Source organism: Chroicocephalus ridibundus, chromosome 6, assembly GCF_963924245.1.
Source record: "Chroicocephalus ridibundus chromosome 6, bChrRid1.1, whole genome shotgun sequence".
NCBI lineage: Eukaryota > Metazoa > Chordata > Aves > Charadriiformes > Laridae > Chroicocephalus > Chroicocephalus ridibundus.
The window spans coordinates 41,880,782-41,896,214 of NC_086289.1; the positions used below are offsets into that span (position 1 = coordinate 41,880,782).

The following is a 15,433-nucleotide window of genomic DNA, read 5'->3' on the forward strand; positions in this document are numbered from 1 at the left end:
AAAAATCCTTTGCTTTTCTTGTTTAACATATGCTAAACTTCATTGGTCAAGAAAGGTCAAATGAAGCATCAAGAACCACTGCACAAGCTGCTGTAGGTTTCAGTATAGATTTGCTGGAGGAAGAGCTGAGGCAGGTTGTATGTAGGTGCCGACATGAAAGGTCTCAGTCAGAGATGTAGTGCAAACGAGGTCTGACGCACACGAACCATAACCTCAGCTTCTAAGTCCAAAGGACATGATTCAAAGCAGCTCGAGTTCTTCCAGAAATCACCCAGCCCCTCGCTGATTTAATGGGAGCTGGAAAATTGTGTGTTTACTAATTACATCGGTTATGCTTTGCCAAAACAAATCTGTGAAATTGTTTAATATCTACAGGAAGGACTGTGAACTCATAAGCATTTTTATATGAATTTTAGTATGTGGGCTAGAGACCTGACCTAAAGCTTACTCAATCAGAGTCTTACTATTGACTCCAACAAGCTTTCCAACATGCTTTTACTAATATATTTTAGTGGTTGCAATGCATTTTTGGAACCTAAGTAAGTTATTACAATGTACTACATCAAACAACTGCTTTTTATGCCATTTAAATTATACGTGTTGGTTGTATGCCAGATCAAGAAAGAATGGTAAAAGGCATTATATGAATTCCTGGGAACATACTTGCCAAAAAATGTTTAGGATAAAATCCTTAACATTTTTTTTGGTAAAGACTGAATAGCTGTATTTTCTTTTCTCCCCTGTCATCAACTAGTCTGCGTGACGAAGGGCTGTCCTCACAGACTCCTCCCAATTTTTTGAATACAGATCTATCAGATGTCCACTGCATACCTCCTAGAACGATAGTGCTGTTTCAATGTGGGTTCATATACATAATACAGGCATAAATTCACGTGACGTAGTAGATAGATAATTTTGCATGAAGTGTTGTTTGCAGAACCAAAACATATATTACAACTTTAAGTCCCATCACTTGTCCTCTGAAGGGATTTCTGCTTATTGTAAATAGTACAGTCATCAATTCTTCAGCAATTACACTAGGACAAGCGTAGATTTCATCACGCCAATAAGAACAAGTGCACCTTGGTTCTGCTTAGTCCAAAATCAGCCCTAAAGCCTTAGTGCTAGAGGCCCAAACCTTGACTTCTTGTGTAGGTTCATGATTAGTTTATCTGCGAGACTGCCTGCCTGTGCCTTTTATGATCACTGCACCATAATTAAAATTGAAACCTTCAAGTGTGTGACTCAGAACTGTTGCTAAGCACATGAAGGCAAAGGGGTCTTACAGCAAAGAGAAACAAATACAACAGCTTAAGAGATGTGTAACAAAGAGAAGTCAATCGAGGCAAAGAGGAACGAGAGAGGAGATTCTGAGTTCTGATTCGGGTTGACAGAGCATGACACTGATTGTTATCTTAGACTGGAAAACACCCACCCAGCTTCCGAGAGAAGCAGAGAGAAGCCAGCCTTCCTGCAGTCAGCACCTCCTCTGCCCGCGGCTCCCCGGCACGGCAGCGTCTCCGCAGGGAGAGAGGCTGCCTGCGCCTGGCAGTAGCCGCCCCGGCACCAGCGGCCGCAGCGCAAATCCCACTACGCATTTGCGACCAGGAACACACGGTTATCTCCTCGGATACTTTTTCCAGAATTCCCCCTTCCCCCTCCCCAGAAGAAGGCAAACGAGAAGCACTTACCTGGTGGGAGAAAGGCTGTATGCTGCTGTAACTGCATGTTGGCAAGAGCTTGCTGGTATTGGAAAATACCAGTGTTAAAGACTGCAGTGGCACCATTGGTTTTTTCAAGCGCAGGCCTCTTTGGTAATGGGGGAAGTACAGCTTGAGGAATTCCCTGAATGGTGGATGGGTATAAAAATAAAGTCCAGTAAAAAAAAGAAAAACAGAAAAAAAAAAAAGGGGGTGGGAGGTTGGGGTGTGGAGGAGGATGGGAGGGAGGGAGAAGACAAGGAAAAGAGAGAAAGGAAAAAAGAAAAATCAGTAGAAGGCAAAAAAACCAGGCAGCACCATGTTTATCCATGAGCAAGCAAGCAGCATAGCAGACTTAACTATCAAATAAAAGGCGAGGTAAAAGCTTTACGAGGGAGCACTACTGTAGCCTACCATTACAGCGGCACAGGTAACGTGTTGGAGCTGTACGTTATAGGAACCGGCGTAGGTATTACGCTACTGTAAAGCTTCAGGGCTTTGGTCAGGAGCAAGGCTCTTGGGGTAGGGGAAGCAGCACTGCTAGCTCCATGAGGATCAACACGTAGAAGCGATGTTAATAGTCACCGTCCGGAGCGGATGGCAGGGCCGCTGGCGCCAACCCACTCCCCGGCCCCAGCGCCTGCCCGGGCATGCAGAGCGCGCGCCGCATGCCGGCACCCCCGGGCCACCTCCGCGCCACGAAGCCATGCCAACGCACCCTGCGCCGCGGCCGCCCGCGCGGCACCCTCGGGAGGGGACGGGACACAGGGGACAGGGAAGGGGAGGGGATGGGAGGGGGCCGGGGGGCGCGGGGGTGGCAGGGTCCCGCTCTGGAGCCCGGTCCAGCCCGGCCCAGCCGCCCCTGCGCCCCTCGCCGGGGATCAGGGAAGGGGGAACCGGGATATTCCATTTCTAGACATTAACCCCAAACTTGACTCTACGATACAGCTACATGCCAAGCTAAAAGGTGAAAGGTCATAGTACCAGGTCAAAGGTTGCCTCGAGGGGTCGCTTCAGTGATTTGACAGCCGACTGAGTCTTAATTAGCAGGCAGCGAGCACATGATGGCAATGGCCAGTGGGGTCAAGCGCATTAACATAAACAGCAAGCAGAGGTGCATCATGGGGGCAGCAGTGCATTTGGGTAGGTGAGAAAAAACAAATAAAAACAAATCACCGGATGCCGTGTACAACGGTAACAAGACTAGGCATGCACGGGGGGCCGGCGGGCAGGCGTGGGGCTTGCGGCGGGACAGGAGCGGAAAGGGGGCTCCCTGCCACCAGACCCCGCCGGCCGCCCTGCACCGCCGGCCATGCCGCTGCCGCTGCGCCCGCCGTGCGCCTCTTCCCACACCCCATGGGGCTCCGCAGACGGGACAACGTGCCACCACTGCCCTGCGCCGGGGGCTGGCCGCCCCGGGTGGGGAAACCAGCCCCGGAGAGGTTCCAGATCTGGGTGCTGCAGCTACGGGGGTTGTTCTAGCGCCCTGCGAGAGCTGCCAACAGCCCACGGGTGGGGGCCGGGGCAGGTGGGCCACGGACAGCATTAACGCAGTTATATCCACTTCAAACTAAGTCTCTACGAACACAGACTTAGGGTAACTGAAATACAGGTTTATCTATCTGTGCAGCTAGATAGATACACATCTACCCACACACAAACATACAATAAACTATATATACATATATGCACACACACATACACACACGCACACACGTATGCACACATATATGTACATATAGATACTCTGTACATCAGCAGGCAAAATTAGTGAAACACCTTAACGGTCTGAAACTACTTAAGAGCAGATCTGGCACCACATGCTGAGAAAGCTCATCGCACCGTGTCGTGAGTGGGATCCCCGAGCACACGCACACGCACCCCCCCTCCAGCAAGAACAGCTAACACCTCAATTATCGTCTCTCCTTAACGTACTTCTATTCTAGAGGTGTTCTGCAGACTCACCATGGCAGCTGCAGTCGCTGCTGCCTGGGCAGCTGCAGCTTGGTTAACCTGGTACTGGGCAGCCTTGATCTTGGCTTGCAGGTGTGCAGGAGGGTGAAAATATTTGCACTTTTCCCGTGAGCATCTCCCTTTGATGTAATCCATGCAGACAGTGACAGTGTTGTCGTTGGTGTCGATCATCGCGCTGTCGGCGGGGTGAGCGAACCGGCAGTCGTTCTCTCCCCTGTTGCAGTTGCCACGCTGGTACTCTCGACATACCTGCGACACCAGGAAAAGAAAGTCGCTTAATTTGGTTGACGAGTGTTGTGGGCATGGCTTGGAGCACAGTCAAGATTTCTGAACGTCTGCCAGTGTTGTGAGGATGGGTGCCTGGCCCCAGGAGGAGCACAGCAGTGGTGGGACGGTGGGCTCAGCTCCCTGGCAGCACGGACCTGGCTTCTCTAAACCCACTTCTGATGTCAAAGAGCATCAAAACCCATCAGGATCAAGAGCCAAGCACACAGCAGGTTTTATTTTGGCTCACGCTTAGACCCCCCCCAGGGCTTTTTCTGTTTTCTGAAGTATTGTGCTGTGGCTAGCTCGCAGAGATACCCCAAGCACCACGGTGCTCGGTTGCGGTTGGCCTCCACCGGGATCGGCTGTGCCCGAGTTAGCAGTGCTCGATGTTAATTAAGGTGACTGGCCAGCGGTACCACGGGAACGACTGCGTGGCTGCCCTGGGCAGCCCCACTGGACAGGCGCTTCGTGCCGGTGCCGGGGAGCAAGCTGCACTGGTGGGGTGTGCGGTGCCACACCAGCCCTCACAATCCAGGCGCCTGCCACGAGAGGGCAATCCAAAACCTGCAGTGGTGGCCGCCTCTCCCGGGCTGCCCAGGATCACCCTGTGGATTGGTGGAAGGTTGCCCGCGTCGGGAAAGAGCAGAGGCTGCAGCCAGAGCGGTCACCAGCCCCGCTGTCACACCACCGCTGCCTGACAGGAGCCAAACAAAGCCAAAGGAATCAGAAATTGCACAAAGAAACCTGCCTGGCTGGAGGGCATCCCCCTGCAGTATCCCCGCTGCCCGGCCCCAAGCCGGCACAGACCCCCGCACCTCCAGCCACCGCCAGCAGTGCAGACACTCGCTTCATCATCAGTGCGACAAGCCCCAGCCCCCTCTTCACACACCTTGCAAACCCTATGTTTAAAAAATGACGTGTGTCCTTTTCATGGTCAGCTCTTCACAAACCGCAAACAAAAATGCGTTTTTGTCATTTTAGTGTTCCAAAGGCTATAGGAAACAGAAAGGGACAAAAACAAATGAGTTTGTATAAAAATAAAACCACTTTGGTGGATGGAATTTCCTTTTAAAGGTGGGTGCCCATGAGCTTGGATCATCAGAATTTCCTCAAGGGCCTTGGCTCTGATCCCTGCAACAAACCAAATTTGGTTGTTGCTTGGTTTCCATCCATGCTAGGGCTCTAGCTCCTTTTTAACCCCTGTGTGGCTTCAAGTACCAGCTGCCCATCACCTAAGACCTATGAAATGACATCCCCAAAAGACAACAGCAATGCCATTTGTGAACCCACTCACAGGAAACATCCATTTTTCCAGGGTCATTCCAGCATGACCCTATTTATAGTCTTTTTCCATGCAGCAACAGACTCTGGATGTGTATTTGCAGCGGAGCCAAATGAGCCAGTTCAGGCACCTCCATTACTCTTGTTCCTCTCTGTGGCCATACTGCTCGCGGCTCAGTGCCTGCAGAACTGTTTTTGCAGCACACATGAAACAGATTGGGCAAATTCCTCACCTGGAAAATAACCACTTGCCTTCCAGGTAATTCTGCAGCCAGATCCCTTCCCTGGTCTACTCCCCATGCAGCAGCATGGACCACTTTGCCAGCCAGCACAACACTGGGAGTGACTGGGGAAGGAGGCGGAGCTGGTTTAAGCCATCAAAAACCACAAGTCTGCTTCTGGTATCTGTTGGGTGCTAGCACCATCCCTGCTCACACGAGACTCCTGATCTCTCGCCCCCTCGCTCTCAAGCATACACCCAACGGAGCCGACATGTCACTGCTTCTCCAAGAGAGCTGTGCTGGACGGCTCGCTCTCATTCATCATCTAGGAATACTTCCTGGGCCACAAACGGGTGTCTTCCAGCCAAACACAGACCTCCCAAATAGGAAAAAAATGGGTAATTTCCTTTGATTATTTGTTTGCAGTCTAGAAGTTAACCGCAGTCTTTTCCTCTGCAGATAAAGAAAAAGGATGCAATAAATGTCAGTTGACTCTCTTTGCTCTTTGTCTTTTATGGGTGATCCACAAAACCAAGGTCCCAAACCCACTCCACACGTAAGCAAGAACTACTCCATTAATAACACAAAGATGATATATACAAATATATATATAATGTATATATATATAAAAGTATCTATATATACAGAGGGAGAAATAAAAAGCATCCACAGATAAGCTAGTTTTATCACAGTTAAAAACCAAAGAAGAATGACCAGAAAACTGAAATAGGCAGATAAAGACAATCTTTGGCATGTCCAGAGCAAATTTTGACAGAGCTGTCAGACAGTAGCTGAGATAAGGCAATGAATGGCTCTCTCAGTGCTCCTTAACAGATCTCTGAACGATGGTTTACAGCAGTCAGACACAAACCATAATACTGCTGGTCCTTTTAATCAGTGTGACCAGCAATGGCTTTACAACCACTGTGATGGTAGCCAAGAATGTTTCCAACTCTTGTTTGTTTAAAAGCAAGCACTGAAAATGGTGTCATTTTTTTGCCACAGGCATGCAGTAATGTATCATTCATCTGCCTGAGTAAAGAGAGGCACGGAAGCATGATATGCTGTCTGGTCTTTCAGATCTGGAGAGCTTTTATTTAGTTATTTATTAATAGCCCTGTAATTAGTATCATAATTTTCAACTCAGTATGTTAAGAAACATGAAAAAAATGAGGTTCCTGTACGTCTCTAGCCTGTCTGCAAAAAACGCTGAATTAGTGCTGCAATATTACTGATTCATTGTAATTCACCTAACTTTTTCTAACTTTGGGCTGAGTTTATTTTGATCGCCCCGCTGGGATTCAAGTTGCCCACCCTGGTGGGGTGACAATGGCCACGTCACCTCAGCCACGGCAGAGGTCCCACGCTGCTCACCCAAAAGCGGGCAGAGCTTTGGCTGGAGGGACATGGACAGCAGAGCTGAGATCCCTGCCCTTCCCTGAGCAAGTCCCGTCTCCTTCTCTGCATTGAAGAGAATTTATCAAAATGGGCATATTGCCACCCAGTACGTTCTGAATGTTTAAAGAAACGGCACCGCTAGGTCAGATTTCCCTGTTGTCCAAGATCTGAAAATCTCCACAAACTTCTAAGCTGCTTCTTTCTGGAAAAAAAATGGTATATATGAAACAAGCAGGAAAGAGCAGCTCAGTTGGGGTCATTCCTGATTCTTGAATACTTCTCATAGGAAATGATGGTATTCAAATGGAAACACATGCATTTTAAATAAAACGGTTAGGCAATTTCTTTCTCTCTCACTTCCCTGTCCTTCTCACTTCTCTTCTAGTTCACTGGAAGAGCTACACTTCTCTTCAAGCTATTTCTGGCAGGAGAGGAGTGTGTGGAAAAGCCTCAACCCATTAAATTTCCACGCTGAGATCCAGATTGCTTATGGGAGTGGCTGAACATACTGGACACCCAAACATCTGCATGCTATCTGTACAGGCGATGCAGTCCAACTATGTATTAAATCAAGCTTACTGCTGTAACAGTTACCAACCTTATCTTACAACTATTCATATTAATTCAGGAGATCAGGTACACTGCCTGGCAGATTTGTGTTGCCTGCCTGCTTTCCTTAACACCCCAGGTGTAGGTAATGAGAGCTTTTAGTTGTGGAACAGCCTGATTCAGTATCCCAGAACACGTGTGCTAACTTCATTAACACCAGAGTACATCATTCTTGAAAATAAGTATTTAAAATGCTAAGCAGAACAAATCATATTCCAAGATTAGATGCTAACATCATAGCGGTTATTTTTCTCAAGGACAGTTCATTCCAAGGGAGAGCGAGCTAAGCCATATAAAGCTCTCTAATCATGACATAACAAATGACAATACGGACAGCAATAAGCTCACTTAAAGAGCAGGTAGATGTATGTTGGCTTCTCTGAGAGGTAGCAACCAGACCACGCAAAGTCTTTCAAATCAGTTCTGCACTTGTGTAATCTAAAAAGTATGTTAAAATGTTTCGCTGTTCATAAAAATGATGTGCTTATTTGCTATTTGTATACTAAATTTGGATACTCCAGATTAAATGACCAATCACTGGAAAGCACTGGCAAATTAACTTCCCACCTAGATATTTCGCTATTTAAACTGCATTTGCTGAAGGGAAAAAAGGAGGAGGAAAAGACACACAACTCCTGCCCCGCCAGATACTGATTTTGTAAGACAGCAGCGTGGTTGGAATTGCAGTCAGTAGGTCAACCTGGATGTGCTCTTGATCCCACTCAAAATAAAAAGAAAACTTGAACAGCTTGAAGGGTAGAAGAAGGGGTTATTTTGAAGTTATCTGTGTGGTGTAATGGCTAGAGCAGAGCAAAGGAAAGGCCCTGGTAGGAAGGCTGGGCTGGGACAGCCCTCCTCCAAGGACAAGGACATCTCCGAAGAGCGGAGCCTACTGAGATAAATGCAATTATGGCAGAGAAGGCTGCTGGGTGCTGACGAGCTGGGACGTCGGTCAATTGGACAACCTGGCTGAGAAGCAGCGACCTGCTGGACCACACTCTGGCTGCGAGCTGAGCCCACAGTGGGACTGGTGCCAAGCTGAGCCCATGGCAGGGCTGGTGCCATCTCCCCAGCGCTGCTGAGGGCTCTCCCCAGCATGGGGTGCTGCCCTGCGGGAGCTTGGCCAGTGCACAGGGACCCGGCCCACTCCTGCTCCGCCAGTGGTTTCCTGCAGCAAACGAAATCTGGTCCCTGAGGAGTCCCCGCACAGTGCCATTTCACCAGGAAAGGTGACAAAAGAGGCATTCCTCTAAGTCTCAGCACTTATTTTCAGGGGTTCCCAACTTGGCCATCATCTTCCTTTCTGCTCAAGTTCAAAGCAAAACCACTTGGCCTTTTTACAAAATTTTACTGATTTCAGATTTTTTGGTGGCTTTTCCTAATTAATAAAAATGTTTTTTACTGCAGACTGTGCCCCTGGGTGTTTTGTGAGAGTTAACACTCTTACAACTCCCTCTCACGTGGAAGAGTTTGACTCAGCAGTGTAGCACTTCTCTAAATAGCTATACAAAGAGAAAACAAATGTCCAGAGGACCAAATCCTGCCCACTGAAGTCACAAATGTCACTAGCTCCCTGTGAGCTTTGGTTCCAGTCTGCCGGCCAGCACAAGCTCTGCCCTGGAGGCTCCACATGAAGAGCTGCCCTGGCGCAGCCCCTCTTGCGCTCCCACTGACGGATGCGCTTCCCTGGCCATGGGCAGAGCTGGTGCTCGGGGACTTCGGGTACGTCCTGCTCCTGCTTACACACAGAAAGCTTTTGAGCCCATGTGCCCAGCATCGCTAACCAGTGCCGTAGCCCCTGCATGGGTGGAAGCACGATCAAACACCGCAATCAACCTCGGTGCTGCAACCCAAAGGGCTCCCCGCCACCGACATCCTCCTCTCGGTGCTCATTTCTCAATCTAGCATGATTTATTTATGAATTTATCTAATTGCATTTTGGTTTTAAACCACCTCTGGCAGGTATCCACTGTGAAATAGAGTCCTCAAAGGAAAAACATCCCTTGGTGATTCGAAACAGCCATCTGTGCGCCAGCTCTCAGCTTGGTGCGGCTGCCTCTCCTGTAACCTGACCACGCTTTGGGGAACGCTTTCCTCAGAGAAAACATCTCTAAAAAGAGAAATGATGTGATCCCGCAGAAGGGGAACCTGTGGTGACGTGAGCTCTGAGAATAGTGACAGCGGCAGCGGGAAATGCTTGCTGTCAGATGACCCTCCACTCCACCCAGCTCACAGCCTTCTGTGCGGCAGCTTGTCAGTCAGAGATGCAACCAAGAAAAGGGAATTAATTTTCCTTGTAAGGAGAATTAATCCCTGTTAAGGTAGATGCATAGGCAGAAAGAAAAGCATTACAATTACAACTTTCAATTTTATAACGGAGATCCTTCTTGCTCCTCCCATCATGCTCCCTGAGCTCAGGGACCATATCCAAGAGCAGACCAACCCATCCACCCCCAACACCTCCAAGCCTTCGCACCCTCTCCATGCAGAGGAGAGGTTGCAGTACCAGATCTCCGAGACCTGCCACTGCACTAAGGCTACGGAATGCTAGTGCTGAGCACTGGCTGCCGGGGTGGGGGCTGAGGGCAGAGCAGGAGGGCTGGGGCTGCAGGGACGGGGCACGGCACAGCTCGGCTCTCTCCACCACCGATTGAAGCTGCCGCCATGCTGGAGAGGGAGAGCACCACCAGCTGTGGGAGGTCCATGGCCAACAGGCAAACAGGGTGACAGCGGATCGCCCTGCCTGTTCAGCCTCTCCCATTGCCGCCTGTTAACCACCAGGCCTGACTGGGGCTGCCAAGCGCAGGCTACGCTTGCGGCTGTGCTCAAAGATTGTGCTCACTGGCTGAACTTGCCGGCTGTGCCTACTGGCTGTGCTCACAGACTGGGCTCGCCAGCTATGCTCGCCGGCTGTGCCCACTTGATGTGCCCACTGGCTGTACTTGCCAGCTGTGCTCACTGGCTGCGCCTGCTGGCTGTACTCACAGGCTGCGCTCGCCAGCTGTACTCACAGGCATGCCTCAAGCACATGGCAGCCACGGCACATCGCTGGCTCACTGCCCACATTGCCGCAGCACCAATAAGGTGCTGAAAACACTGTCAGGCCTTTCAGATAAGAAAGATTCAGGGCAAGGGAGAGTAGCAGCTAGAGAGCACTAACACTTGTCAGGGTTGTAGCAAGGCTGATAAGCCGGGTGCGGGAGGCTGTCGGAGGACTGCTGGCACCATCTGTCCAGAGTGCACGGAAGAGAGAGGCTGAAAGCCATCTTCTCTGCCCTTACACCCGGCCTTGGTGGTCAGTACCCATGCCCGTGCAACCTGCACATTCACACCTTCCTGTCACATACTAAAAGTTTTGAGGCGCCCTTGCTGCTGCCGCAGTCATTCCTCAAAGGACTCAGTATTTCCATTTCTTTCTGCAATGGAGGGCCTGAAGCAGAACCGCAAGCATTAACCTAGCATATGATCACACAGTCACTCCCTGTCCTTACCCATCACCAAGATACGACATTATCAGCTGAAGTGAAACCTGCATTATTTTCTTTCAAAAGAAAAACATTTTATGTCTAGGAGACATAATAAATGATACGACTTGTGAGAATAAGCTACACATATCGGCTCCTACCTCCAGCCTGTCTGTCCTCATCAGCTTTTGGGCAGCGGCGGCAGCAGCAGCAGGAACCGGGACACCAGGGTTCCCTGTCACCAGCATCGGGGCGGTGGGCAGGATCTCCGCTGGGACCAGGCCTGGGGAGACAGGCCCCAGGTAGGGGTTGAAGGCGGCTGATGCGTTGGTGGCTAAGCTCGGTGCAACGGAAAACATCGGCTGCAATCAGAGAAAAGAAGAAGAAAGACACTTTAAACACATAGACACTTCCCATGCCATCAGCATAATAACTTTTTGGGTATCATCTTGAGCACAATGGTGATGAGTTTCTGTTACTAGCGGGAAAGAAGCATTTGTCATGTTTGTGGGACATGAAAAACACCCATGCAAAGGTCGCCCACGAGCGAGACCATGAGGACAGGCATCCCCTGCCAGCCTCCTCAGGTTCTCCTGCTCAAGCTTCCCCTGCACACTTGCAACACATGGCAGCTCTTGGAGCAAACTCTCCTTTGACCCACACCTGAGCAATGCCATCATAAGCGAGCACTCCTCATGGCCACAGAAGTCTGGGGCTCTCAGAGGGACGCTTCCAAAACGTGTACAAACGTCTGCTCCTGAGGATAACGGCAACTGCGTGAGAGCCCCGTCACACCATTAAACCACACTCGAATTTAGACCCAGATAAATACATTTTTGACCCTGATAACAGCCAGCACTGGTTCAGAAATTACAGAGGTTTACTACAGGAACAAGACCAGATGACCATAATAATTTATTTTTACAAAATTAAACAGGCTGTCCATGCAGATATTCAGAAAGAAATACATTGCATCAAGGATATGCTTTATTTAGACTAAAACATTAAGCCAGAGAAAGAGACAGAGCATGGAAATACTGGGGTTTTTTGATTGTTTGCTTGTTTTAAAAAAAGAAAGAGTCAGATGCCCTTGTAGGCTATCACATGTTGTGAAGATAATTGGATGTAGAAGACCAAATAATGCTGTAACACCAAATGCAGAGCTCTTGCACTGCAGTAAAGATTAAATAACTCTTCTGCCCCGCTGAATGCAAAGGCACTGTGCTACCAGTGTAATTGCCAAATAAAATTTAGTCCAAAGTGGTTATCTTTAGTATCTAAATAAAGTAGTTACTCAAGGCATTTAGATTTTTCTTTCAAACAGATTTTTAGAGGGAAGACAACTACAGAGTTAACACAACTCTTCTTCTCTGTTTCATATCTGTTTAAGCCAGACAGCATATAACACCACATGTTTTTCTATTCCTGAGGAAATGACTGAACTGTTTGGAAGCAAGGAACAAGTCCATTTGAAAACACTGGACAAAAACACATTACTGATGGAAAAAGACGGAAAGTTGTGTAAATGGGTATAATTTCTTTAACATCTCTGGTTCTTCATCCATGTGAATGAAAAAAAAACCAGGCAAATTTTCCAGGAAATATTACTTTATAATACACTATTAATTAACTGCACTTCTCATTACTGTGTTATCAGCTATGTAATAATGAACACTGAAAACAAAACTATGAACCAGTCTGTCGGTGTGTAACTTAAGAGCTATCAATGTTTTATTTCAGCCCAACATACTCACTGTACAGTAAATAAAAGACTATCCATTTATTTTCTATTGAGATCATTTTAAACTAATATAAATATCCTGCAGCCTTCAGACCATTGCAAAATAATAGCCTATTTTATCAGAGCCACTTCATATTATTCTGAAACTCACAGGTATTTTGCAATGTGCTGTACACATGTAAATTAGGAGATAGAAAACCATCTTACAGTTGTACCAGGCCAGACTGGGAGCCACGCTGCTGGCGGAAAGAGACCGTGCAGTGCTGAAACCCGGGCAGCACATAACCCCTTCTCGGTAGCGGAGGAGTCTGCCAGGGCTCAAAGCCACCCGAACGCTCCTGCACCCAGGAAAAACGTCTGGCAATACAGTGGCCCCGAGGACAGATGGCAGAGACACGCTCTCCCCGGGGACTGCCCCCAGCCGCCCCAGCACTGGCCCAGGGCCATGGGATGGGGAGGAGCGGGACCCTGCCATCAGGGTCACCCCAGGCATGGACCTGCTGTTCACGAGCATCAGCCGAGGGTTAGCCTGGAACTGCAAACTGGTCAGAACTGGGACCCCAATGCCACGCAAGAGTGCAGAGACGGCCGGGCTCCAGGTCAGCCCGAGCCGCTGGGCTCGTCTCTGCTGTTCACTGCTCACTGGCTTTCCAGCGAGTTTTCACTCCTCCACCTCTAGACGCAGAGGTAGTATTTCTCTATCACTATGACCAAACCATACAACTACTTACTGGCCTTGCTGTTTGGGCCCTATTATGCTGTGCATCATGCAAAACTGCTGAAAAAAAGAAAAAAGCAGCTCCTGTAGATCAGCAGAGAGAACAGAGGTGAAGCAGGACATGGCCTTGGACGAACTCTGTGCTGCGAGATGCCCCATAATCCACATCGTCCCGTCTACTGAATAATTCTACTCTAAAAATGCCTGTGCACAACCAAAGTGAACCTCACAGCAAGTCTGATCTCCATAGGTCTGCCTTTTGAAGGCACTGCTCGCTAATGGGGTGTATCGATGGGGAAGGAGACACGGGGGCACCTCTGGGAATTGGCCTCTGCAGTGTAGCAAGGCCCTAGCTCCTCCCTGGACAGACAGACGGATGGCTTTCTGCCAGCGCCCCAGCTCACCAGTCCTGCAGGGAAGGAGCTGGACTCATTTAATGCATCCTTAACAGTCATCTACCGAACACCTGCTATGCCAAGGGAAGCGTAAGAGGGTACCACATACACAGAGAGAAACATCGACAACCTACAGCCTCCTTGGGAATTACATGGGACCTTGCTGTGCTGCAGATCGCCCCCGGAGCTCTGCAGAAACCCATCCCCGACTACCAGCCCCGCTGCGCAGAACTGCACAGAGCACGCAGGCTTGGGGCTGCCCGTGTGTCCCTGGAGGCGAGGGACAGCCCCAGGGTCTTCAGCCACCTTCACGGTCCTTCGCTGCTCGTCTGGTCTCACATCTGCACCTTCCTGCTTCTGTTTAGCATTTTTCACACCCTTCCACACTGGAAAAGGCAAATGCAGTGCCTGACACTGCTATTGGGAAGCAGCTCAGCAGCACCCGCTGATGTGCTGGTAACAAGTGATGCTCCAGTACCAAAGCTGTAGTCTAGCTGAGCCCAGCTCCCCCTAAACCGGTTTACAAGGAGGGCAGAGCACTCCCCTGAGCAGGCAGAGCTCTTCTTCAGGGTCTCAGCGCCTGCAGCCAGCAGGACACGCAATCCCCGCTCACTGTCTGAAATCTCCTCCCTCAAGTGCCAGACAAAGGCAGATAAAAGAGTGAACTAAAAAGGAAAAGATGGGAAAAGTCCACAGATGTTACTTGCAATTAAGATAATTAAGACATTTATCAAACAGAAATCTGAGTGAAAGGATCCTACTGCTTTGCTTACCAAATTAGTCTCTCTCATTATGTTAGTTCACTTTTATTAAAGCATAGGGTATTGATTTTTGTAAAACAAAACTAACTGACTGATGCATCGTTAGATGGGATGATATACATCACTTGCTAGAACACCCTGAAATAACATCGCTTTCAAGTGTGCTAAAAAATAACGTAATTTTAAGGCCAAATTAGTAGGATGATATCCATTTGGAAATACTATTGCTGGGACAGCCAATGGGCCTTGCTGTGAATCTTCGGATTGAATGAGACTGAATTCTGAAAATCCCCGGTCTGGAATGTTTGAATTCAAGTGATGTACACAGAAACTACCCAGGCACAGGCAGAAGGTTTGTGCTGCACTTCAAAATACACCGACTTAAATTTTGCTCGCTAGAGACAGTGTGAGTGTAGCAAAAAGGAGAATTTAAATTTTATTTAAATGTTATCCTCGCACTAGCCTCTCTTTACATTAAAAAAGAATGTTAATGCAAAGGAATGCGTTAGTATTTTTTTTCATGTTTACCCAAATGTTGGTGTGTGCCTACACACTGCTTCGTATAAACCCGAGAGAGCCCTATTTGGTTACAATTCATGAAACATCAAACAAACAGGTTAACAGACAAGAGTATTGTAAGCAATGGTCCTTACTGTTGGCTGCATTTTGAGTTAAGCTTTCTCAACAGTCCCAAACATGAATTTGCTGGCACTAAGGCTGTATCGCTGTACCCCAATCAGGAAATAAAATTGTGGCATGCGCACACGTCTGTTTTGAGCTGTGGAAAATGAAATATCATTTGGAGGTTGCTCTGGAGTTAAAGCACGCAAAGCACAGCCGGCTTTTGGGCTGTCTAGCTGTACAGACAGTTAATTTTGTCTCCGATCTGAAAGCCATCAGCAGC

General features: G+C 48.6%; 1 protein-coding gene across 17 annotated transcripts in view; it reads right to left on the reverse strand.

The window, feature by feature from the left end:
• Window positions 1-15,433, reverse strand: part of MBNL1 (muscleblind like splicing regulator 1) — a 112,267-nt gene that overhangs the window by 13,182 nt on the left and 83,652 nt on the right. For 14 of the 17 annotated variants that reach the window (XM_063339952.1, XM_063339942.1, XM_063339953.1 and 11 more), the window contains 4 exons: window positions 11,076-11,276; window positions 3,666-3,923; window positions 2,685-2,738; window positions 1,692-1,845 (listed from right to left, as the gene is read on the reverse strand). In XM_063339952.1, coding sequence (XP_063196022.1) covers window positions 1,692-1,845; window positions 2,685-2,738; window positions 3,666-3,923; window positions 11,076-11,276 — 667 coding nt within the window. The remainder of the gene's footprint in view (window positions 1-1,691; window positions 1,846-2,684; window positions 2,739-3,665; window positions 3,924-11,075; window positions 11,277-15,433) is intronic. The other 3 variants (XM_063339945.1, XM_063339951.1, XM_063339947.1) reach the window with 1 other exon arrangement.